This window comes from Ascidiella aspersa, chromosome 3 (genome assembly GCF_963924565.1).
Source record: "Ascidiella aspersa chromosome 3, kaAscAspe10.2, whole genome shotgun sequence".
Taxonomy (NCBI): Eukaryota; Metazoa; Chordata; class Ascidiacea; order Phlebobranchia; family Ascidiidae; genus Ascidiella; species Ascidiella aspersa.
The window spans coordinates 10,217,272-10,242,471 of record NC_139449.1 but is presented as its reverse complement, the minus strand read 5'-3'; the positions used below and the strand labels follow the sequence as shown (position 1 = coordinate 10,242,471).

Sequence of the window (25,200 nt, the reverse complement as noted above, 5' to 3'; positions counted from 1 at the left end):
GGTACGACTGTCTGGAAAAAGGATTTTTTTATAAATGCTAGAGTCGTTTATATAGCATATATCGTGCGCATCGACCAACACGATCTGTTTGGTTTTTTCTTGAACAACACACGTTATATCAAAACAGCGTATAGATGGCGGAAAACAGTCTTTGTATAACGCTATCGACAATTGGTGATGTTGTGTAGCTTATACGGACTGGTAGCAATAAGCTGCATAAAAAGGTGAGACATGTAAGCTTTAAAAAATCTACAAGGTAGCAAAGTGGAGAAAGCGAAAGGCTTGCGAAAACGTGAATGATGGGAGTCGCGAATCGTGTTTAAACGTATATAAATATATATATATATTATTTTTTTTATTGAAGGATACCAGTTTGACCTATTAGGCCAAACGCCCTATTCGGGCAGTTAGATTAAAGTCGAGCAAATATGAAACTCCACCTTTAGATAAATTTGGTCGCTGGTCGTACGAGATGCAAAGCGTTCAGCAACAAAAGTCGAAAGCATCAGCAACGGCCGGTTGTAGCGAAGAACTTTTTTTTCGCTTTCCTATTATAGCAGAGTTGGCCTGATTTTTATGTTGTTTAAATAATGCAAGCGTTGTGCATTTCATAAAATCGAGAAATCAAATCAAACTTTGAAAATTTTTAACATGGTTGTTCGAGAGTATTGAAGCCGATAATCACTGCTGATAGTCCGATACTAGATAGAGTTTCGTACCGATTCGATAAATAATAAATTCATTTTGCCAAAAAATAAATTTTGCCGCGTAAAGCAGAGTTTTAAACTCGGCAATAAAATATCTTTTAAAAAAAAAACCGACAGAAAATGATGTTAACTCAACTTTTAGTTGTTATTAGTAATGAAGTAATACTTTTTTTTCACCTTAGTAATGGAGTAATTGGTTTCGGGTAGGGCAGCTTTACTGTTGATATCAAAATATCGGGTAGCGATTTCAAAAAAAAAAGTCCAACTATCGGACTTTACAGTTGCGCACGCTTAAGTTCAACTGGTATTGGAGTACATCTTATTTCTCAAGTCGCAAAAAACAGTAAGGAAGCACACACATCACAGGTCGCAATGCTGCGCTACAAAGAGAGGCGGGTTTAGCACCGAAGCTTAAGATATAGCTGTTTTATTTTCGGATAAAGCAAACTAACTGGACAAGGCGGCAGAAGAAAAAAATCGATAAGAGTTGAAAAATGATTGTCCCCTCCAATTTGTGGGCGCAGGTAAATGTGAATGATGGTGCGACTAGAGCTGGGGACATTTTTTGTGTTACCCCAATATGGATGACCGATAATACCGTATCGGAAACCGATAATCGATACCGGATTTTTCTACATTAGGTCGGTGTCTGTCCAAATAAGTCATGAATAATGTGAGAATTAAGTCTACATGAATCGAGCCTACGCAGCCAATTTAATTGTAAAATATTTTTGGAGAAAAAATCTGTAGTTTACAAATAAATGCAACTCGGTTTTCTTCACGGCAAATTAAATTTATATCTAATAAGTACACGTTAACATCGGGTTTTCATTACTTAACAATTTTGCCTTTTGTGTTATTTTGAGCATAGAAAACTTACGATTGAGAAGAAATCTGGCAGACGAATATTTTTTTGGAAAAAAATAGTGTCGAAATAGAATTTTAAAAGATATCGCAGTTACAACGGTCTTTTTTTGCTAGACTGATACAAACGAAGGCAAAATTCACGGGGTTTTTAAAATATAGTTCATAACTGGTGATCGGGCCACTTTAAGAACACGGTTTATCACAGCAGCAACAGAAACGAATTTTCGGACAAAATCCGCGTTGTTTACCGAAAAACGGCCAAAAACGCGAGTATTTCTCATGCGCGAATTGTCTACAAGCAAAAAAGACTAGGGCCGAAAAATAGATCCGGTTCGAATTCCCACGGGGTTGTACACTTTTCCACAAGGCAGCCCGATCGACTGTCGCGCCACGTCATCGGCCGTGACGTCACGTATCAAGCAGCCAGGGATGACGTAGGCAGTCGGAGGCCTTGGCGCGACGGTCGGGTATCACTTCGAGCATGGGCAGAAGAAAGGAAGCAAAGCTGTCGGCGTCCTCGGGCGGCCATTCGTACTTTTCGACCAGCACTTCGCGCAAAGGCCACATCTTCAGCTTGTGGATGTGACGAAGCTCGCCTGCGGTTAAGATTTTGTCTGTTTAGTATTTTCTTATTACAATAACAAAAACAAAAAAAAATTGAAATAAATTCCGACGAAACTGGCCTGCAGTCAAGGTTTTTGTCTGTTTGTTATTTTCGTATTACAAAAAAAACAAAAAACAATTGCCTTGAAAAAAAAACCCAAAGAAATGTCTGTTTTTTTACTTATTACTTTTCATTTTAAGTTTAGGTGACATTAAATTTCACACGTTCATCTACCAACTTTATTTTTCCTGTTATTTTTCGGTTCAGTACAAATAAATTTATTTCATGCTTACCTTTGGCCCAAATATGTTTTTTTTTTATTTTAGTGTTGTTTAAAAAACAAATTTTAACTTCCAGTTTTGTATCGAAATGCGGCAAAATCGAAACGGATCCATTGTCGAAAACGGATAACATAAACAACTCTATGCCATTTTAAAAATCGAGTGCAAAAGCCATCACATTTTTTTTAAACACACCACAAAAAGCTCGATGCTAATGCAAGAACAAACAAGCATTCAGCAAATTATATAAAATTAATCGGGATTTTAAAAAACGTTTTGTTGAAAAATATGCCTTTTAATGCATAAAATTTAATAACTCGGGGTAATCAGATCATAGTTTAACGTCTACGTTTGAAAAAGTCGCACGACTAGACAAAATAAAGATTTGTTTATTTTACCAATGCAAAAAAAACTAAGTACAAAAAAGATAAAGATATTCCAAAATTTTTCAAATAAAATTCATAGGTTTTAAACGACATAAAATTGGTTGGCTCGACGTTTCTCTATAGGTAATTAAAAAAAATCAAAAACAGTATAAACGGTATGGTCAACACAATAACAACTACTTTAAAAATTGTTTTACTAACGCGTTTTCTAAACACAGAATCTAAGCTGAACATAAAATTATTTCGAAGACTTTCAGGAAAACAGGGTTTTTCAGAGACTTGTACTGTCACTCGATTAAACACCAAAATGAAACACTTGAAAAGGGCGAAATGCCAGCACGGTTTAAAAATAAACATGTTTAAATATCAGGTGTTTGGATGTTTTGCCGTTTATTCGAGCAGGTAAACGTGCGCTTTAATAAAACCGAAAGAATCGGAATTCTGCGCGGTCGAAACCGACAGTATATACCAGTGTTTTCCCTTTTGTGGCTATTAAAATAACGGATAGATTGTGGCACCTCTAAAAGATATTTCGGTAGGTAATTCGGTAGACACAATAAATGTCACAATAAACGGAACTGGAACAAAACACATCAACTTTACACAACTTAGGAAGTAATAATGGGATTTATTCCATTCTAATCGTTACAAGAATAGTTGTAAGAGTTAAACAAAAATCAGATTTTTAAAGATTCTCAAATATCTCTCGGCACCCTGGAGCATTAGACATGGCACCCCAGTAGAAAACCACTGGTATATACTACAGCCGTGCGTTTCAATAAACCTGTAAAGAGTTTTGGAGTTGAAAAAAGTGCCTTTTAATGCGTGAAATTTAATCAAATAACACAGGGTAATCACACCATAGTTTTGTTGAAAAAGTTGCGCGATTGACAAAATAAAGATTTGTTTATTTTACCAGGGCATAAAAACCTAACTACAAAAAAGAACCGCGCAGTAGGGCCACCCATGACAAAATTGGACACAAGAGTAAGATTATAATTATACACAGTTCCGTTTCGAAAATGCCATTAACGCATTTTCCAAACACAGAACCCAAGTTGGACATAAAATTAATTCGAAGACTTGAATTGAGAAAACATAGTGTTTTTCAGAGACTTTTAAACTCAAAAATTTCGTGACAACCTAGTATATGAAAATACAAAGAAGTCGCAATTCAAATTCCGTATTTCATCGCGTTCGAAACCGGCGGTTTATACTATAGTCGTGCGTTTTCAATAAACCTGTAATCGGAAAACAAGCGCGTACCTCTTTTGTTGAAAAACTCCTTGGAGTATTGTCCGCTGGCGGCAAACTTGCGCGGTACGTGGCCCAGCAGCTCAATGATCAAGGCAATGTGATCTGCGTGCATGCAAACAACAGGCAAGGTTCACAAACGAGCGCAAAAAGTCAAAAACCAAAAGTCGGGCAAGGCAAAACACACGCACGCGCTCGTCCATTTGGCTTTCAGTTTCAGTGTTTCGCAAACTGGAGGCAACGCGGACTGTTTTTCAGGGATACTTGGCATTTATACAGGTGTGACAATTGGGAAAATGGATTGTCATAATATAGCGTGTGCCTTCTGGACTTATATCATGATTTGGCAAACTGGTTTCCGTAAAAGTATTTTTAGAGGCACGCGGTAGAATACTATAGGAGTATGCCGTAATAGTTGGTCGGTTAACTTATACTACAATTCGTTCAAGTTTCTAAATAAATAACTTCTTGGATATAAAGTCATAGGCAAAAAGATTTTTTTCCTATTCTAAATCGATTTTTATCAAACAAATAATCGCTTATGAACTCGAACAAGCTTAGGACGAAAACAACCCCCAGGAAAAAAAATGAAGGAAGTACTTCAACCGCACCATAACTAAACTAAAACGCCTGTTGAACACAGAAAGTCAATCGTATTCCTTATTGTTGTACAATTATGAAAATACAATTTTTATTTGTTTTTATTGAATGAAACCAAACAATCAATCTTGAATAAAAGAAATAATTTAGATGACCGCAAGAAAGGTTCGCAATTCAAAGAAGTAACTTAACTTTGAGAAAAAAGTGTTCATATTTTAATAAGAAATGTTTGCCATTCCATTATTTATTCCACCATGTTGATTTTTTTATGGTGGTTAATACTTTTTTTCTTATCAATTTGTTGTCTTCAATCATATATTGGATTGGCGATTTGGTTCTAAATTGACTTTAAAAATAATTTCTAACAAATTTGAAATCCATATAAACACAAGCATAGTCAGAAATGAAGTCCGTGGTGCCAAAAGTGTGCAAAACCCTGCACTGATTTCTTAAGCACACGCGAGCAGGCAAACGCGTTGATACCTTGCTGTGTGAAATAGAGGCACGAGTACTGGCCCGTCAGTGAGTAGTGAAGTGGCATTTTGCCCAGGAGTTCAATCACCTGGGCTATGTGGTCTAACGGACGCGATAAAAAACGGTTTTAAAAAGCACATTGGTATTTCTGTGAGTTTAAAACTTATCATGTGCAAGTTATGTAAATTTTTAACGAACATAACTAGCTAGTTTTAATGTAATTTTTCCCGGCCGGGGACAAGTGAGCAAAAACACAGCAGTTTGGTGAACGGTTTAAAATATATTTTTTTTAAAACAACTTAAATTACAGATTGTAAAAAGTATTCCTAATACGGTATTTAATGCAAGTATTTTTTTTAAAATAGATTTTTTTAAATAAGTTATACAGTTTTTTAAGTGATATTACAAGTTTTTTTAGAGCGGTTTGCAATTTTTAATCAGCTACATATTAGTTTTGCCGAATTTCCTTGGCAAATTAATTGACACAATTAACATTCTCACATTTTTATGCCACGATAGATTTGCGGGCGTGCATTAGCATATCGATACAGGCCTTTTAATTTACTCGATCACTTACAAATTGTTTTTTTTTTACGAAAGAAGCACTTTTTTAATATTTTCGGTGTAAAGTGCGAGTAAGGCAAAATAATATCGCAAAAAAACAAAAACAAAGTGGAAGTAAGGTAAACATAACATTTATACTCTATTTAAATGTACCTTCGTCACGGGAATAGTCTTCGCCGGAGTGTGGCTCGAACAAGTAGTCTCCTGTTGCAAGTTCGAATGCCTACAACAAAGAACGGTATGGTTTTCAACTTGCAGGATAAATATGCACTGCTCTAAACCTTGGGAGTCTTATAGGATTAGGGATGGTCGATAATATCGGATCAGTCCGATTCTAGGGTAGTATCGGTGTCAAAAAAATGTCAAAAAATGAATTGTAAAAAAATGAACGATGACCAGTGTTCAACGAAATCTTCGCAAATGGCCGTATTTATCTAACTTCATACTTTGACCTGAGCAAACGAACCAATAGATTTTCTGCTTCGACCTGATAATAAAGCACGGTTGTACGAAATCTTGTCAACATTTTAATACAATTTGTATGTGTATATAGTGCCACCTGAACACCATTGCGTTGACGCTAGTCTCTTAAATGGTAACGCTTATTGGCACTTTGTTCAACATATATCAAACTGATTATAATAAGAATTTTATCTATGATTTTGGATTCAACGCAACGATTTCTACCTAAAGGTGATTTATAAATAAACTAGGTTAACAACTGGAGGTAACTAACTTCTTTCGGCCAAAGCAAATTTTAGCCTAATAACCAGGAAAATAATACTTTTGAACGGTTCAATTTTAAGCATAAACGTGTTTTTTTCAAATTATTTAACCTTTTCTTCAAGTTATTTAAGAAGTTTAGTTAACACCAGTTGTTAACCCATAGTTTGGGTTAAATGTACCTTTTGGGGCCAAAAGGGGTCAAAAATAATTTGCTAAGTTAGAAATCATTGCTAAAATATAATATAAGTTGGTTTAGGATCGGCAACGATACCCTAGAATCGGACGAGTACCGATGCCATCACTTTTGATCGATCATCGGGCATCGGCTACGGTTCAATACCATTGGACATCCTTGTATATAGATCTTACCATACAAGCGGTGCTCCAGATATCGGCCGGGGGTCCGTAACCTGCTCCCAGCAGGACTTCAACGCTCCTGTACTGCCGCGTCTGGATGTCCTCTGTGAAGTGTTTCGTCTGTAAAAGGTACGTAATTGACACCGGAGTGAGTGACATGCCATATTTAAGCGCTATAAACACAAAAATTAGTAACCGTGATTCTTACAATTGTTTACGCTTTTATTGCTTATTTCATGCAAGTTAATATGTCATTCTAGTGGTGTTTGATCAATGACCATTAATTGATAGTCGAATATAATTTAAATTGATAGTATAGAATATAATTATAAAAAAAATGCTAAAATGCCGAACAGGTTAAAACAACAAATGAGAATCGATCAAAGAGCACTCACAACCCAGCAGGCATTTCCCAGATCGGCGATCTTCACTTTGATCTTATCGCTGTTGCTCCCGTCCAGCAAGTTGACCAGGAGGTCGTTGGCCGAACTCGACGTCTTCCAATCGCTGCCCTTGCTGGTCGACGTCTGGCTACTGCAAAGTGAAGCAAAAATCAGGGTCAAATGCGATATGGCCAGCAAAAGACAAAACACCCGGCTTTCTGTTTTGATAGATCATGGTTAAATTAACAAAATACACTGCTGTTTGGTTGGGTTTGTTAAACACGGTCAAGGCACCTGGGAGAGGCGAGATTCGCAGTCATTAAGGACAGTGATTGTCAAACTGTGCGGCACCTCAGTGTGCCTCGAGTGTGATTCTTAACTGTTTTGCAGAACTTTTTGGTAATTTTGGAAAATAACTTATTTATGTTGAGAATAGGCAATTAGGCATGCATGTGGGACTCAGATGAACGAATGCTGTGAGAAAAGTGGTCATATTAAGGCAGTTACTTATTTTTTCTCTACGTATTAGGGGCATTGTTAAGTTGTGAATTTTTTTTGGGAAGGGTTGGGGGCGCCACGAGGGCTGTCGGTTTGATGACTCTTCGTTTCTTGTATTTCAATATGGACGACACATACACCAAAAGGACATAAAGGTAATTCTTGTACAAAAAGTTTTCCTATTACGCGGAAATCATTGCATTTGCAGTTTTGCACATTTCAATTTGATTAATTTTGCTCGTTTGGCGTCGAATCGTGTGGTCCTTTGGTGTGAGTCGGATCGTGTGGTCCTTTGGTGTGAGTCGGATCAGCGGTACTTTTGCCTAAAGCATGGCATTGGAGTAAAATACGAAGTATCTGTAATCCCGCAGCAAAAGTATGCCTTCTTTGTAAGAAAAACCCAATTCAGCTGTAAAAAATGGGTAAAGCCTAAACGGTCAGAGAGCATAATAAAACCTGAGGCTTGTGTTTTAAATTTCTCAAACTGTCTCTCAACATATATAAACCATTCTTACGTAACTACAGCAGAGAATTAAAAATTAGTGGTCGCGGTCCCTTAAAAGTTCCTGAGCGGTCAACTAACCCACACTTCAAAAACAACTGGTTATACCAAACTGACTAAATTATCAAAATGCAATCCAACACCAATGACGTAATCATATCGCCTGCTTTGCAAGCCGCTCCTCAACGAACGAAGAGTCGACGTCAAGAGGACATCGAGAGACTGTGCGCGCTTTCGATTGGACTTAATCGAGTTTTTGGTCGACCGTAAAACGCACCCCGGTAACTTTTCGAAAGCAAATATACGGCGCGGAAAGTGTTTGTTCGCGGCGATCAAAAAGCGTTTGCTCCGACGGTAGTTTGATGAAGTTTGTTTCACCATTTGTACGCAAGGTCGCTACTGTGCCGTTTTTCACAGTTATCCTATAAGGGTGACTGCGTGAAATGCCCTATTTGTAGCTTAGGTAAAAATCGCATTAACAGTTTTCCTAGTTCAGTTGCATAAAATACCCGCGCGAAAATCTTCCTCATTTTACATAGTACGGTGACTTTTTAACCAAGCGTGAGTTTGCTAAATCGCATTTTGATCTTCATTTTAGTTAAGCAATCACGAACAGTTTTAAACCCGTGACCGTATAGGCGTACAGCCCACAGTATTACCGCAGCAAGCTGTAAAAACGTAATTCTCATTAGCTGTAAAACGCAACACCAAGACGTCACAATGGACAATTCAACTTAAAACGTACAATAACGTGAATGAACAACTAATTAGCTTGGTTTGGAAAAGTAAGTTGCCTGAAAATTTTAGTGCCCAAAAATTTTCTTCTTCCGGAGCGTCGTGTTGATTTTTCGTTAGGTGCTTCTCGGTCCCAGAAAATTGTCTCGCGGACCCCAGTTTGAGAACCACTGATGTAAGCAATCTATTCTCTTGCGGTCAACGGCCAAAGTTCACTAAGCACATGGTGCCTTTACATTATTGTTGTCCGTCGGCTATTTGTGTTACTACCTTGTCGAGGTAGGAGCTCATATTGTGAGTTACTCCAGTGTTTGGCGCTGATGTTACAGTTAAACTGGTGCTGTTTCAGTTTCAATAACATTGTTTTGTATTCATTAGAATTAGGATATAAATCCACTTGTGTAAGCCTTTGTCTTATTAATAAATTCCTGTACACTGATAAAGACTTCAGTATCGGATCGGATCCATTAGTTTTCACGCACCTGTCTGAAGACATTCCCCGCTTTTTTCGGTCGCCATCCTCTGGCAAATCCTCCTTTCGACCTGATCGCAGATCGCTTACCGCTTCTTCGTGGACATCCCTGGAAAAATATCTTAGTTATAACGAGAAAGTCTGATGGTATAAGATATAGGTATCGGTTTTATGTTGATATAGAATTAATCAGTGTATTAGCCAATAGGTTTGTGATCCAAGTTCATCTAAAACAGCAAATTTGGTCTTGAAAAATATTTTTTGTCGAAAAAGTATCATTTTGGCAGATTATTACAGCTAGCCTCCTTAGGAAAGAACACGACACTTCGCTAATTTCTAACGCAAAAGGTGTGACACTATAAGTTAAGAGTTTGTGGAATTTGAACCATAACCCATGAAAATTAGGGATATATATTCTTAGTATTTAAGATACCACAAAAGTCAAGACAGAGTTTTAAAAGAAAAAAATCTGCAAAGTTTAAATAAAACACAAAAACAGTTGATGAAAACTGTAATAAATAAGGTAATAAATCACGTAATTAATATACGTTAAAAAATATTCACTCGTATAAATCGTCAGTTGATTTTAATAAAACAGTGTGCCAAATAAAAATGCTTATATGGTGATAAGTGGCGACGTAGCAGTCATAAAAATACACAGTATAAATAAAAAATCATGAACTTACCCATTTTCCTGCACGCCGTTGCACTTCACTTCTGTGTGCGCTTCTTCTGTTTCTGCATTTTCGTTAATCTCCAGGACTTCCAGGATTTCCGTTACTTCCTCGACTTCAACTTCAACGTCTGCCATTTGAAAAAATAAAAGGGTTTGATGCTTAACACCATAAGCGCGAACTTTCAAAATCCCAGAGAGTTTTTTTGAACCAGTGTCTACTTATTATCAACAAAAAGTATACAGCAGGTCTCGCAAACCGATTTTGCAATTTGGAATATTAGTTTTAAAACAATGCGTTTGTCGTGTAATTTCGTTAGAATAAATTGTGTTCAAAGGTAATGGGTGTCGGGCCGGCATTAAAATGACGAAGGGCGATGGTTGGTAGCAATCTACTTATGTTTCGTAACATGTTATCGAACACGACATATACGCAGATACGACATACAGGCAGATGGAGCGAGAGGAGCGAGCACGGATTTTTTGGGGGGCAATACAAAACTACAAGAACATATACCAGTGAACTTTTTTTGTCGCGGCCCAAATTAGTATTTTTAGATCTATTAAAGGCCCATTACGTAAAACCACTACGAAACAGTGGCGGATTCACGATATTTAATTTTAAGGTTAAATATGAACCAAATTTTCGTTTACATATAGTTAAAATGGGCAAAAATATACTTCGATAGCCTCTCAGGGCCACATTTGGCACGTGAGCCTTTCCAAGTTGAGCCAATTTAAAAATTATATGCCACACCAAATTTTAAAATAAAGTGCAATGAGTGTACGGCCATGGCGCGGCCCACAACTACATGATAACACTAAGCTGATCAAAAGTAACTCGCGGCCCACAGTTTGCCGACCACTGCCATAACCCTTTACCCTCCACAATTCGAAATTAAAATACCGATATCACCGCTTTACAACAATTCCTACCGTGGTTCGTTTCGGCGGCATCCGTCTTCTCCAAAGCTGGCGCGTCACTCGCGCGACTGACGTCATCACCTACGTCACGCTCGTCCTTGTCTGGCAGCTCCTTGACCGAATCGCCGGCGCTCGTTTCCCCAGCGGGCTGTGCGTCACCCTCACCGTAATCGGCGGGCGCGCCGTCCTCAATCCCCGGCGGATTCGCTTGCTCGCTTGAAGGCGCCTCAGGGTCGGGTCGCGGCGGGCTTTCGGGCTTCGAATCCCCGCCGGCGGTGAATTGTTCGCCGAGGCCGCTCGTGCCGTCGACTGCGTCGGGCTTTGACGCTTCTTCCGTCTCGCTTGCGTCTTGTTCGGCAATCTGCGATTTGAGAAGGTGTTAAGTGATGAAAGGCGCATTGGTTTATGCGCTAAGGTTCAAAAATCCCGAACTTTTGTATAGAGGGGACCGTGATTGCTTCATTTAAATTTGAAATAAACGTACGCCATTGTTTTTAATCGAGGACTCTTTCATCTTTTACAAACTACCTACTCTCTTGGAAATACAAATTCGTTTAGCGCATTGCTATCCACTATTCGTCATTTCGTTGTAACTTGATTTACCTTGTATTTCCATTTCTTTTTTAACCAATAAAAAATTGAAAAAAGGAAAAGTCACACAATAATAAATAACATAATATGGAAACAATTACTCATACAACACACGCTAATTTACTGTACTTAGCTTTCATACGAAACATATTATTAAAACCCAAGTAATGAAAAAGTGTTTAGATATTAAAATTTATCAATACCTGAAATTAAAAATATGATGCGCCTATTCCTTAATTACATACTTATGCGAGTTTGCATATCCCAAGAGTGAGAACAACTGGTAGAGTTGATACCTAGTTCGTACAATTACCGAAATCGTTCGAGTAGTAAAAAATAGCGAGAGATATACCGAATAATTGTACACTACACTGGCAAGTCGCGTTGAACGTTCCGTTTAATGAGCCTAGGAGATTCGCCCCAGGAATATTTAATTAATGACATGTTGCCTTTGTCAACACGTCTTAATTATTGACAAACAAAATGGAAATGAAATGACCTGTTGAACGACCTTGTCACATAAAGCTTTAGCCTAGTAATAATGAGACACATGCTTTAAAAATCTCAGTATCTCTTCTTCATATTACTGGTGATTTCAGATTAACAATTTGACAAACGCAGTAAAGGTTTTATAGCATTTACAAATTGAGTTTTTCGAATATAAAAAGTTATCTGCTTTAGAAGAAATAAAAACGTGTTTTTTTAGTCTTGCTTCATAGTTTTAATGTTTAAAGCTAAATCTAACAAACGAATTCCTACATCCATTAGGGGTTTCCCCTCTCTTTCCGTTTCTTCGATTTGATTGATTTGCATCTGCAAGAGCTGTTGCTGCTTTTTGGCCTTCTTTTTCATTTTCTTCTTTTTGTTTTTCGATATTTTTTGACCCTACAAAGTAAGGTACAAATATTATATTTCTATATATATATATATCATGGAAAACAGATATAATTTTTTTGCAAATGAACTGTGCATGCTTTTAATTTGGGGGCAGCCTACATGTCCATTTTTTCACATTTTCTCAAAGTGCAATGCAAAAACGTTTTATTGCTCTAAGAAGATAGGTAATAGATGTACGTAAAGCATAAAAAATTAATAAAAATTATTTGCCAAGTTACAGATCCTTTTTTTAGAAATCTGGTAATATTAAACTTTTCAATACATTTTTATATTATTCTCTGGCGCATAGCACGCCAAATTTTATTACACATTGCGCCACAGAAAGCCAAATATCCTTGAAAGTCAGTGTTAATAGGTAATATATTTCACTGCATAAAACTACTTGGCCAGCAGTTGCTACGATTGAAACAATCAACCAACACCTAAAATGTAAAACCATGGTACATTTGGCTACTGTCGCATTGCTTTTTAATGTTTGATAAACCAGCCTTTGTAAAATGGACCCCTGAATTCAAGAATTGCACTAACAAATACAAAACTAAGGTAATTACAGCCAGCACGCATGTTGGTACAGCCAGGAAAACTGCTTTTATGGATTGATTGACCTACAAAATTGTGTTGGCTTGCACTTAAGTAGGGCTGTGCATACCACAGATATGGCCTTGAAAGTTAAGAAATGGAAGGAAATTCGAAACGCTTAAAATACAGCTGCAAAGTGCTTTTGGCAAAGCAAAATTTAACTAAAATTTCAACCAGGATTATGTTTTACACTTCTGGTTAATTTGATAACTACCGTACACTTGTTCTTTGAAATGATGAAAATAGGCGATGAGAAAGGCCTGGTATGACGGAACAAAAAAATGCCCATAATACTCTTAAAAATCCATTTTTCACAAACGTTTAAATTGTTTTACAATCTTTAAAAAGTTGCCACTCTTACAATATATTTCTATTTTTTAATGTTTGGAGTAGCCCAGAGTGGAAAACAATCAAAGAAAAACAACTATTTACCTGAGCTTGGCGACTTTGTGGTGCAGTGCTCACTATAAATATAAAATATATGTTAGCACATGGAAAACACTGCTTTTACAGAAAATCAAAGCTCTTGTAAAACTAAATAAACACTGTAGAAGAAAACTGGGATTTAAAATGTTTAAAGTTATAGTTACCACCACTGTTCTTTACACAAAACAACAAAAGATAAAAAGATACGAATTTATAAAAACGTTATCAAAATAATGCATCAACTGTTGGAAATATTGCTTCACATTTGTAAAAGATAACATAGTATTAAAATAAATACTTCCAAATTCTGAACGAAAATCCTAAACAACCAAAGGTTGACAAAATAGGTTAAACTAACCAATGTGTTTTAGCAGTACATATGCAGTTTTCACACAATATGTCAAAACCAAATTTAAAAAGAACAATCACAATTATTTTGCAGCAGACCAGCCGGCAAAAATTAAATAATCTGAGATATTATAAAAAACAGAGTGAATACCTAATCGGCCAAAGGGTGGCATTAAACATTTGATGGCCTATATTTGAAGACTATAATATTTATATTTGCAAACTTCAAAAAACACAAGTGATTTAACCTTTGGAACATATAGTTTATAGATTGAAGCACAGAAACACCAATAAAAACTAAAAAATCCCTAAAATAGTGGCAACAGTAGGGTCATATTGCGTAACGAATACTTAATGATAGTGGGTGGAAAATAATATTAAGAGGTGCGCCTTGAAATACTCCACCACCTTTTAAAAATACCATGCAGCATTGAAAACAAACCATAAATATATACTTATTTAACCAGGTAGTGGTAAATTACACTTAACCAGCCAAAATTTTTATAAAGGAAAAGGTTGCCAAACAAACTTTCACCTTTAAAAAAAACCTATGTAATATGCAAATAAACGAAACAAACAAGTAATACCTAATGAGCCTGAGGGTGGTTTACCACCATGTTGTTGCCACTGCTGTGCGTCGGCGGCGATACGCCTGACGTATGGCTCATCCACGCAGAGGAGGATGTTTTCGGGTTTTACGTCGGTGTGGATTATCTTGCACTTTGTGTGGAGGTAGTCCAAGCCTTGTAAAACCTGAAGGAGCAGATTTAATTAACTACAGCATCCCACCTTCATACATGTTTTTATGGAAGATTGCATCATTAAAATTCGATAAAGCACTACTTATCTTTAACTGATACTATAGGCAGATATTTTTCAGTTATTGGAATGCCAGTATCAATAAATTTAAATCACATTTTACTATAAAAATACTATATAACTTTTCTCTAAAAACAAACAACTTTTCTGTTTTTTGAAACTGCAAATTTGTCTTGGGTTTTTAGTTTCATTGTTGGTTAATTTAGTGTTTGGGTTACTATGTTATACCTCATACAAAAGTTATAATCAAAATAAGAGTTGTATGTTTAAATCTACTTAAATATATGTTCAATTATTTAATATATTGTCATATTCAAAGTGGCAGCAATATAGGGTATCAGTCAGCAAAACATAAAAAAATCAGGTATTACTATTAGTTCAAAACATTTATGACAGAATGACTAGATTTTTTGTTGCAATGTTTGTAACACCAACTGTGACCTGTAAATTGTTGCAATAAAGCTTTTCATCTTATCTGTGTTTTTCTTCTTTCAAAAAAGATCACTACCCTCATTCAGAACACAAAATGTTAGTTTTACAAGCAACATTACTGCAACTAAAACAGTCGGGATATTTTGAAATATTACAACAGGGTTTGCAGTTATAAAAACAATATATATACATAGAGAGTAATTAATTGACAAAGCCAATCAAATCTGAATCTTGTTTTTGTAGTAAATTAACTCAGTGATTCTTATACTGTCTTGGAGAGACTTATAAAAGTGCTGCAGAACATTTTCAAGTATACCAGACTTGAATGTACACTTTCCGTTGACTAACATAAAATTATTGTAATTTGGGTGATTTTTAGTTTTAATTACAAGGTTTTGTAAAATATGTGTAGCGAATTTGATTTTCTTTTACTGTGTGTCGCTAAAAAAGGTTGAGAACCACTGCTCTTGATTTTTTGAGTTTTAAACTCTTATTTTGGTTCAAATAAATCACAGGGCCCAGCACTTAGTCTACTTCTGAAGTAATACATTGGTCTGAGGTAATAAATGCAATATAGCCTGGGGTGTACATTGTAAATGTAATATCTGTGTAAACAATGGTCAAAAGTCTACTGTAGTAAAGGTATTCCTGTAATAATAGCTAAATGTTTTAACTCATCAGGCATATTCAGTTAACATTTTATCATAACAATTTAGCTTTAAATTACGTCCAACGACCTTTTAACTGTATTAAATCTTCACTACAGCAAGTATACGCAAGCCGTCAGAGTTAACCACCCAGGTTTAGTTTATCGTAATTGGTTCAGCTCGAACTTCTATGCTTTATATAGTTGTGTATTCCTGATTTAGCCAATAGTTTTGAACAGTATTTCCTTTTTTTCGCTGGTGATTTGCAATCATCCCATTTCTTATTTGGATAATATACTACGTCCTAATTGTTAATTTTCTGCAATTCTTTTTATCTGGTATTTCAACTGTTTACACATCATTTTCCTAAAATAACCGGCGTCTCGTTTTTCTTTGGCATTTTTATCGCTGTTTGTCTTTTAGAAGTTTTTTTCAAAAAAAACATTAATTAAGCAATTTTTTTTTGGAGTTTTGCATAAACCTGAAAAAATCACTGATTTGTGTTCGACAAACATCAAAATTATGTGGTTGATGACTAGCCAAGACACTAATTTAGTACTTTATACAACAATTTAATGATTAGATCAATGTATCTTTAATAGGTAAAAATTTTGTCAAAAAATTAAATTTCAAGGTCAAAATTTCAATTTTTCAGGTCAAAATTTCTCATTTTTTTGGAAAAAATAATCGCCCTAGTGATAAAGTATGATGACAAGTCAATATTTTCTTGGTCATCATTGGTTGCTGTTATGCCTATTTCTAATTTTTAATAAAATATCCATTTACCACTCATTTATTTTTAATTAAAAAAACGCCTATGCCAGATTTGCTTGTGCAAAATGTTATGTAACAACACTTGAGAAATTTAAACAAAAATAATTTAAAATGCTGGATTTAACTGTTATGATAGCCACTGCTTAGAAAACTTTAAATAAATGACATTATCAAATTATCCCAGGAGAACAAAAAAGCTGTTTTTATGTAGCAATCGCAAATCTATTTTCTCCTACTGAAGTGACTCACAATGTAATCAAGCCAAATGGCAGTGACACCAAACGAAATGATGTCATCACATCACAGAAATCACTTACCTGTCTGGTAATGCTCTTCACACAAGGTATGGGCATTCCTTGGTAGTTCGACTTGATGATCCACTTGAGAAGGTGGTGGCCCAGTACTTCGAACACCATACACACATCTGTGAAGTAAATGGAATTAAACAAATGTAATGACTATTTTTAAGACAGAGATTTTCACATCCTTTTTTTGTTTTCAGAAATATGTCACAAACTTTTTTCTTTCTCTTTATTTTGAAATGCAAAATGTATTGCACAACTGCACATTTTTACTCCCTACATAAAAATGGTCTTTAATAAACATGCTTTTATATATTAAAGCAAATATGTTTCTATCATTTTGTAAATAACAACAATAAAGTTGTTAAAAATGCTGTACAAATGTCCATGTTTTAATAAAACTAAGACAAACCAATCAGTGTGTGAAACTTACAGGTTGTAATGTAAGTATACCCTTTATTATCATAAATCGTAATTATTAGTATAATTCAGATGACCAAGAAAGTTTTAAATTATTTTGCATATAAAGCAATAAAACTAAAGCAGCCCAGCAAGGATTTGTGACTCTGTATTTATTATTGGCCAATCGAAAAACAATTTTTAACACAGAAACTTGGTCTATGTTTATTCAACTTTGTACACCTACTTTGTGTAATCCAATATGTAAAGCACATGACTGTAAAGGTGTATAAATATTTATTAGTCAACAAAGTAATTAGTTTGCCCGTAATGCAGCTTTATGACATTTGATTGAAGCAATACACATCATAGCTGTACTAACGTGTTCCGTTCATTCCATGAATTTTAAAATCATCCAGGAGTTGAACGCATTTGTCACGGCTGCTATCAGATGGGTCGGACTCTCGTACCTAAAAATAATAAAACAAATTTAGTATAATATATAAGAAAAATATATAACGAAGGGCAGTTGTATGGTAAATTGCCTCTTTAAACAGAACTTTCAACCAAAGCGATTTTTATTTCTAATTCGCCTGTTTGGAATTAGTAACACTGTTAATTTAAAGCATTTTATTTCAGCCTTAACATAAACAATCAAAACAACATCAAGAAACATAGACATAAATATATTGAAAACAACTTCTTTCAAAGACTAACTTTTATTTACACAGGACTTATATCTATACTAATTTTAACTCTGTATAGAGGTATATCTATACTAATTTTAACTCTGTATAGAATTTACACTTACAGCTTTTAGAAGTTTAATTTCATCCAACGCAGTTTCTGTGTAGTGGGGTGCACTTTTGACAACTTTCATAGCCACAAACCTTTTTATTCTGAAAAAGAATTTAAACCATTTTTTGCATTTTTAGCTAGTTATTATTTGCATTTTAGCTATATTTTCGTATACTACTGGACATTACTTGACTGATCAAAAAAAGTTTGCTACATTGTCTAATTGGTAATATTTTTAAGGAAAACACATTCAACGACAAGCAGGAAGATAAGGAGACAAATAGAGATCAACCAATATCACTTTATGGGAGCGATTCGTATAAACAATTTTATCTATAGATACCTGGGATAGATAACTATTTAAATAAATTGATCACTTTATCTACTCATTTAATTGTCTAAATCTTATTTTGCATATTAACTTTTCATGATGCTAAATAAAGCAAACAAAATTTAATAAATGCAAACATGTTCACAAGTAAAACATTTTTTTCTGGACAGCTATATAACATTTTACAAGTAAAATATTGGCCCCAATATATCTTTCCATCTCTAGAAACAATCATTCTTTGACAAATATGCAATTTGTCCACTATGTTAGAGACATTGGATCACTTTAAATGATGGCATACATCTAGGTAGCCTACATCATATAGCAGCCCAAAAATACATTATGACATATATTCAAGATGCTTTTTAATACGTGTAAAGTCTGGCAAAGCAATGGTTACTTTTTTGTAACATAAAAAAAACAACCCTAATTTATCTTTTATATTTTTTCAACACTGCTAGTGACAAATAGTGCAGACAAAAAAATGAACATACTTCATGTCCCAGCAGAGCCAAACTGTTGAGAAATGACCCCAGCCAAGTTTTCTGACAACATGGTAGCGATTGTGGAAGAGGTCGCCGATCTTAACAGGATGGTAGCCACCTTCGCGACAAACAACAAATCAGAAATTACTGAGGATTACACAATATTGTCTGGTGACATTTGATACATAACAATGAAAAAACTATGGATAAAATATAATTTAAAATCACTAACAGGTAGTCAAAAAAGAGTCTCAATAGATAATAAAAATAGAGTACTTCTTTTTCAACATAATACTAGTGAGGAAAAAAAACAGCAATTTAAAAAGAGAAGCAAAATATATAAACAACACAACTTAACGCAACTGTATTTTTTAGAGGAAAACATCCACATATCTCTTGTATTAGATTAAGATCCTTATGTCTAATAAAAAATTTCTTAATAGTATAAGGCAGTTGCTTTCAAAACTTTTTTTATTGCGACGTTTTTGGAATAGTTTATTTCAGTTTAAAGATAGTAATATATGGAAGCATTTTATTATCACAATAGAATTTTGATGCTAAACAGAATTAATTGTGATACGCCAATGGAAACTAACAGAAAAACCAGGGCGTGGAAATAGGGTTGCAAAATTCCCGGGAATTTTCATAGCCGAAACTTTCCAAAGAAATTTTGGGAATTAACGGAATTTGGGGGAATTTCAGGAAATTTTCAGAAACTTTTAAAACAATCTTAGGTTGATATTATGACAGGAAAATAATGGCCTTATAATGTTTAGATATTATGTATAACTAAAATACTTAAGAACATACAAACACATGGTTTTTAGTTTATTAACTGCAAACGTGAAGCATCACCAATCTGTTTTTTTACAAACAAAAACAACACTGACCGGTCTAGGCCAAAATATCCCCAGCTTACGGTAGCTAAATCTTTAACATTTGTTGTTTTGTGAGTTCAAAAGTCGTTGTACTAGTTCAGGGGTCGGCAACCTATGGCCCTCCTCAAAAGTAATTCATCCGATATGCTGCCTATTTAACAAAATAGACACAAGTCCATTTCACATACTTTTTGACTATTTTAACTACGTAAGTGCGAAAAATTTTCTCACTATGCGTGAATGATCTTCATACATCGGGTTGGTTACGGTTTGTAATGTCTTTTCGAAAGATTAGTGCTACTTTACCCTTGCGGCGTAGAAAGCTGATAAGTGCGTCATGGACAAACGGAAAACGTATTAAAAATTTTTTGAGCTTTTTTCAACATTTTATTATTTTCGGCAGTGTAATAAAAACTTGAAAAAAATTTAAAAGAAATACTGGTAAACCAAAAAAAAAAAAAACTTTTTCATTAGTAGTATGGATGACCACTTGTGGACTCGAATTTTACACCAAACAAACGTTTTTTTTTCGAGCTTTGCGCCAACCTTTTTGCTGCCTCCTTAAATGTTATTAAACACATCTTTAAGTGCAAAAAAACATCCGCCTGATTTACAGTTGTTCTAACATTTTAATAACACAATTCTTAGTTAACCTATTGTGCGGCCCGCAGAGACCTTTCTAGTTTGGTTTAGGTCCGCAACCCCCAAAAGGTTGCCGACCCCTGTACTAGTTGCTGCCGGTTAGCATTTCCTCCTGCTTGTCTAGAAATGCTCAAGATAGGTTTTTAATATTTTTTTCTGATTGATGAAATATTAAACAAATGTTTTAAATATAATAAATGCCAAGCTTTGTATGTGTATTAACAACAGAATCTGGCCCTCCAACAGAACACATAATGCCGACGATAAAAGTTCTAAAATTTATTAATAAAAGCTTGAGAAGCGCACCGCTCCGAACAAAAATCAGTCAGCAAGGTAAATAAATGCCAAATTTGAAAATTCCCAATATTTCAGGGTCCTTCAAAATCTCCGTAAACCTTCCAAAATTCCCGAACCCTTTCCACCCCTACGTGGAAATCAAGATATTCAACAATGCATGGGAGTAAGTGTATAAACATGGGAAAAACACAAAGAACAATACGAAACTATGTGAAGTAAATACATAACATTTAATATGATTATTAAAGCATATCCAAGTCTTTAATTCAATCAGTAATTCTTTCAACTAAGCCCTAAAATATTTATGACAACTAAACCAAACATTGTATATCAGCAGTTTCCAAACTGGGATCCGTACAGAAGTTTCAATGGTCCGCATTAGTAAAAAGAATCGTGACTGCACTAGTGTACTGCAAGAAACAGATCGACTGACCCTTGAATTTTTATAGGGCCGCAAAATATTGAAATAATTTCAAAGGGTCTAACAGGCAGAACCGCTGTGTTATAACTAAGCAATTTTTTAGGGGGCACTTTTATTGACCAACCTTTACAGTAGTCAGCTGGGTCTTCCTGTTCATCATCATCGGACCCTCGTATTTCCTCCTCATCCTCTTCAATGTGTTCCTCTTCGTCTGAAGTAGTTCCATGTTCATTCAACGCTGGACCTGTGGCATGGCTTTAAACAAAATGCAACAAAACTTAAAACATTGTGTGTCAAAAAATCAAAAAAAAAATTTTTGGAGTCGTTCTTTGACTGAGGTCTAGGGTTCATATTTTTCACAGATTTTTTCACTCCCGGGAAACAGAATTCAAAAATAAAAATTACCGGGAATCCCAACAAAAAAAGCATACCTATACCAAAATTATGTCATGTATACCAAAATTACGTCATTATGACGTTTAAAATTATGTTATATTAGTTATAAATATTTAATTAAGCTCGTCAGATTTTTTTTCTTCGGTTTTTTCTCACACCCCTAATTCTTCGTTTTTTTCTCACACCCCTAAAGTTAAATGATGTGTTTGCTCAAGGAATGTATAAACTTAGCCATGTCAAAGTGATAAACAAGGCTGTTAACAAGTAAATCAGAATACAAAATGTTGCGCAAAATTTTTTGTGACTTAAACACATTATAGCCTACATAAGGGACATGCTAAAGTACAAACTGGGACCTGGAATAGCACATGTCTGCTTATTTTTACTCCAACAATGTTACATAGATAAGCTTTTTTCGGGCGAACTCGTGAGCAAACATGCAGCGCAAAACCAGATTAAGCCATTGTTTTTACAAATGTAGGGTGTCTTCGATTATTTCAATAAAGCAAAACAAAACTGTAACAGGTAAAATTAGCAATCACTGTTTTTAGTTTTTAAAGCACAAAACAAATTTAATCTAATGAGCAAATCTCAGAAGCTTTATAGTTAATGTTGAAAGGTTCAAGTAGTGACAACACACAAAAATTTATTGTTTACAGGGTTGTTCCTAAGCAAAAAATTACACTCGCCAGTTTGGCGAGTGGCTATCAATCAGCACTCGCCAGGACGAAATAACACTCGCCAAATTTTTGGCACGCTGTCTGCAAATTTCCGTCCTAGCGCTGTCATTTCTTGGGTTATCGTTAACCTGTATTTTTCTATACGTAAACACCAGATTGTAAACTTTAGTTTTTGCGCTGGAGAGACAATTTTGCAGCTTTAAATTGCGCGGCTGTAATAAAGTTATCTGTAAAATTTGCACGGCTGAAAATGCAGTACTAGACTGAAAACTGTTAACGCGACAAAGTTTTGCGCGTTTGAGCGATTTTTGGCGGCTGACTGAATTTTACGTTGACTTTACATGAAATGCGCGGCTGTGACCGCGGCAGAGCGGGTACTTTCCAACCTATCGTAAACGTTTGTTTTTATAAAAGTTTGGTCGTTTATTTTTATCTATGGATGAACAAATGAATGACATATAAAGCAGTTTACGCTTAAAACAATGTTTTTCAGACGAAGTATTCTTTAGTGAAAAAATAACACTGTCAGAACCTTGCGCCCTCTTTTTTCGTATTCTGTTTTTTCTGTGCTTCAAGGGCGTCCGCAATGGTTTCGATTCGTATATATCTTAAATACGGTATAAAATATTCACAGACAGTTATTCAACATACTTACGTCTTAGACTAATTACTAATGCTCAAAACATTTAAAAAAACATTGCTTACAAATATTATTATAAGACATTTGCTTTGAACTTATTGTTACCCAAAACTGCACGTCCTTTCCCAAAGGCGTCAAAGAAGTTGAAGTTAAACAATAAACCACATAACTGTTTACCACTGCAGCAATTACGTTATTGATTGTTCGCCGGTAAACGATTTTTTTAAACGGGACAAAGAGTTTTTATTACGAGCTTTGAACGTGACTTCGATTAACCTTATTATCTGTGAAGTGTTGAATGTTTTTGCACCTTAGTGTTTAAGAAAATAATTTTAGTAGTGGCGCTTAACACAAGTTGTCCTGCACCAACTAATTACATTTTTCGCGAAGCCACTCGCCAGTGGGGCGAGTGGGTGTCAATCAGCCCCCGCCAAGAGCAATTTGTACTCGCATTGGCGAGTGGGCGAGTGCTTAAGTCCAACCCTGGTTTATCATAAAATCAAACTTCAAGGAACAGTAAGTTTAGAATTATTTTCAAGTTTTTGTTTTATGTTTGGTTGAATCAAACTGTTTGGGGTCTATATAAGTTATATATACTGCAAAAAAGACCTGCGAGCTGCTACACAAACCTAGGTTTGAAACTTACCTATTTTGCATGTTGCCTTGTAGTACGGCTTCACGCTTCTTAACTTTGTCTGCCTTTTTCGGCTTGGTACGTTTTTTTCTTGCCTGAATTGCCATCACTTGCAAACACAAACAAATGTATCAACTTTGTATCACAGTATGGGAACCAAACTAGTCTAGGCAAAAAACTTGATGCTATGAAGATTGAAAAGAAAGTAGTCATCTCAAATTACCAACAACTGCTTTACCATCATCGTATGATTGTTTTAATTTTACGACCAGACTGTCTACTGGTAATTTAAGATGTCTCTGTTATAAACACTTTACATAGCCTTAACATACAAGCGTAAAGAGAAGCATTTACAGATAAACAAAATTTAACCTTTATGGAAATTTAATATTGGACTTGGTTTATTAACTTCGAACTTAGCCACCACATTTCTGTAGATTCTGAATTAAAATTTCATTTATATCTAGCTTGTTCGGGGTTGCAGGACAATAAAACTATTAGTTTAGTTTACATTTGAGACTTCCTAATAAAAAAGTTAAACAAGGAACTTACCTTTTCTGGAACTCATTATAATATGCCCAAGAAAAAACAGTTCATTTCACACAAGAAATTGCCTAACATTGCTTTCAAATCTACAATAAAACAAGCACAATATGTTACTTTTTTTACAAAAATTATGTGCCAAATGACAACTTAGTTACAAAAAGCTTTTTGAAACAAAAACACGATTATTAGCAAATTGAAGCGTATTTCACCAATGTGCTGTAGACGATAAGTCTGCCACTGAATTGACAACAAAAGTCTACCTTGTAGTGTCTACTGTGCACTACAAAAAGTATATGAAATTATTTGTCTTAGCGAATAGGTTATCCTTAAAACCCATACAGAAAATATAAATGAACATAAACAAAGATACTTCAGAAAGTATGAGTGTATTCAAAAGTTTTAAACCATTAACACTTTAACTACTGCACTTTCAAATCTATCACTATCACACATTACTTTCTTGAGTATGGTCTCACCAAAATGGTTGATCAAGAAAGAATATTTATTATGCCTCTTACTAAAAACAATAAATGCTTTTAATGTTTGTCTAAAAAATCAGTAAAAGAAGCTTAACCTATTCGTTATTTCTTCTGAATTTAGAAAACCTCAAGGTTGGTTTTGGGAAACAGTCTCGCATAAAGCTATGATATACTCGTAGACTACATTAATGCAAACCCAACCAATAGAAGTACACGCTTGCTTCATAGAACATTTATTTTTAACATTTCAGAAAAATTTTCCTAAAGACTCATATTGGTTGAAACGAGGATTAAAAATCCAAGAAAAACAGGCATGGTGCGTACTGTATAGATTGAAGTAACCTATTCACTTCTCACTTCTTAACAAAACTTAATTAAAAAACAGAATTTGTTTTGTGCAGGCATATGAGGTTCAATAAGAAAGGAAAGTCAGCTGCCAATCTTTGTTTCAGAATGTAAAGAATTTCATTGCATTTTTGCTTGTGTGTGGATGATATAACACCTCAAAGTGTGAATTGCTGAATATCCCCTTTATTTATGTAATATAAATAGATAAAATTCAGGCTGCTCTTCAGGGTAAAACCAAGATACACTGAAAAACCATCATCAATTGATCACAAGTGAAAAAAGGAGTGTTACTATACCAAAATTTATGTTTGGTTTTTACAAACTATATTGCTTTCCATTGCTTCATGCCTCAGCTAACTGGCACACATCATACCAGATTGTGTCAGGTTTTACAAGTATAATTT

At 35.0% G+C, this 25,200-nt stretch overlaps 1 protein-coding gene across 1 annotated transcript; it reads right to left on the bottom strand.

Annotated features, from left to right (window-relative positions):
* Positions 1-880: 880 nt before the first annotated feature.
* Positions 881-24,057, bottom strand: LOC146159137 (SRSF protein kinase 3-like). The gene is made up of 18 exons (XM_083385504.1): positions 23,976-24,057; positions 23,436-23,532; positions 21,198-21,328; positions 18,845-18,953; positions 18,033-18,120; positions 17,604-17,691; positions 16,838-16,944; positions 14,436-14,601; positions 13,507-13,538; positions 12,358-12,483; positions 11,020-11,368; positions 10,097-10,214; positions 9,421-9,519; positions 7,216-7,354; positions 6,833-6,940; positions 5,891-5,960; positions 4,112-4,204; positions 881-2,170 (listed from the first exon to the last, which is right to left on the bottom strand). The coding sequence occupies exons 1-18, from the start codon at positions 23,989-23,991 to the stop codon at positions 1,983-1,985; spliced, it is 2,124 nt and encodes a 707-aa protein (XP_083241630.1). The 5' UTR covers positions 23,992-24,057; the 3' UTR covers positions 881-1,982.
* Positions 24,058-25,200: the final 1,143 nt, after the last annotated feature.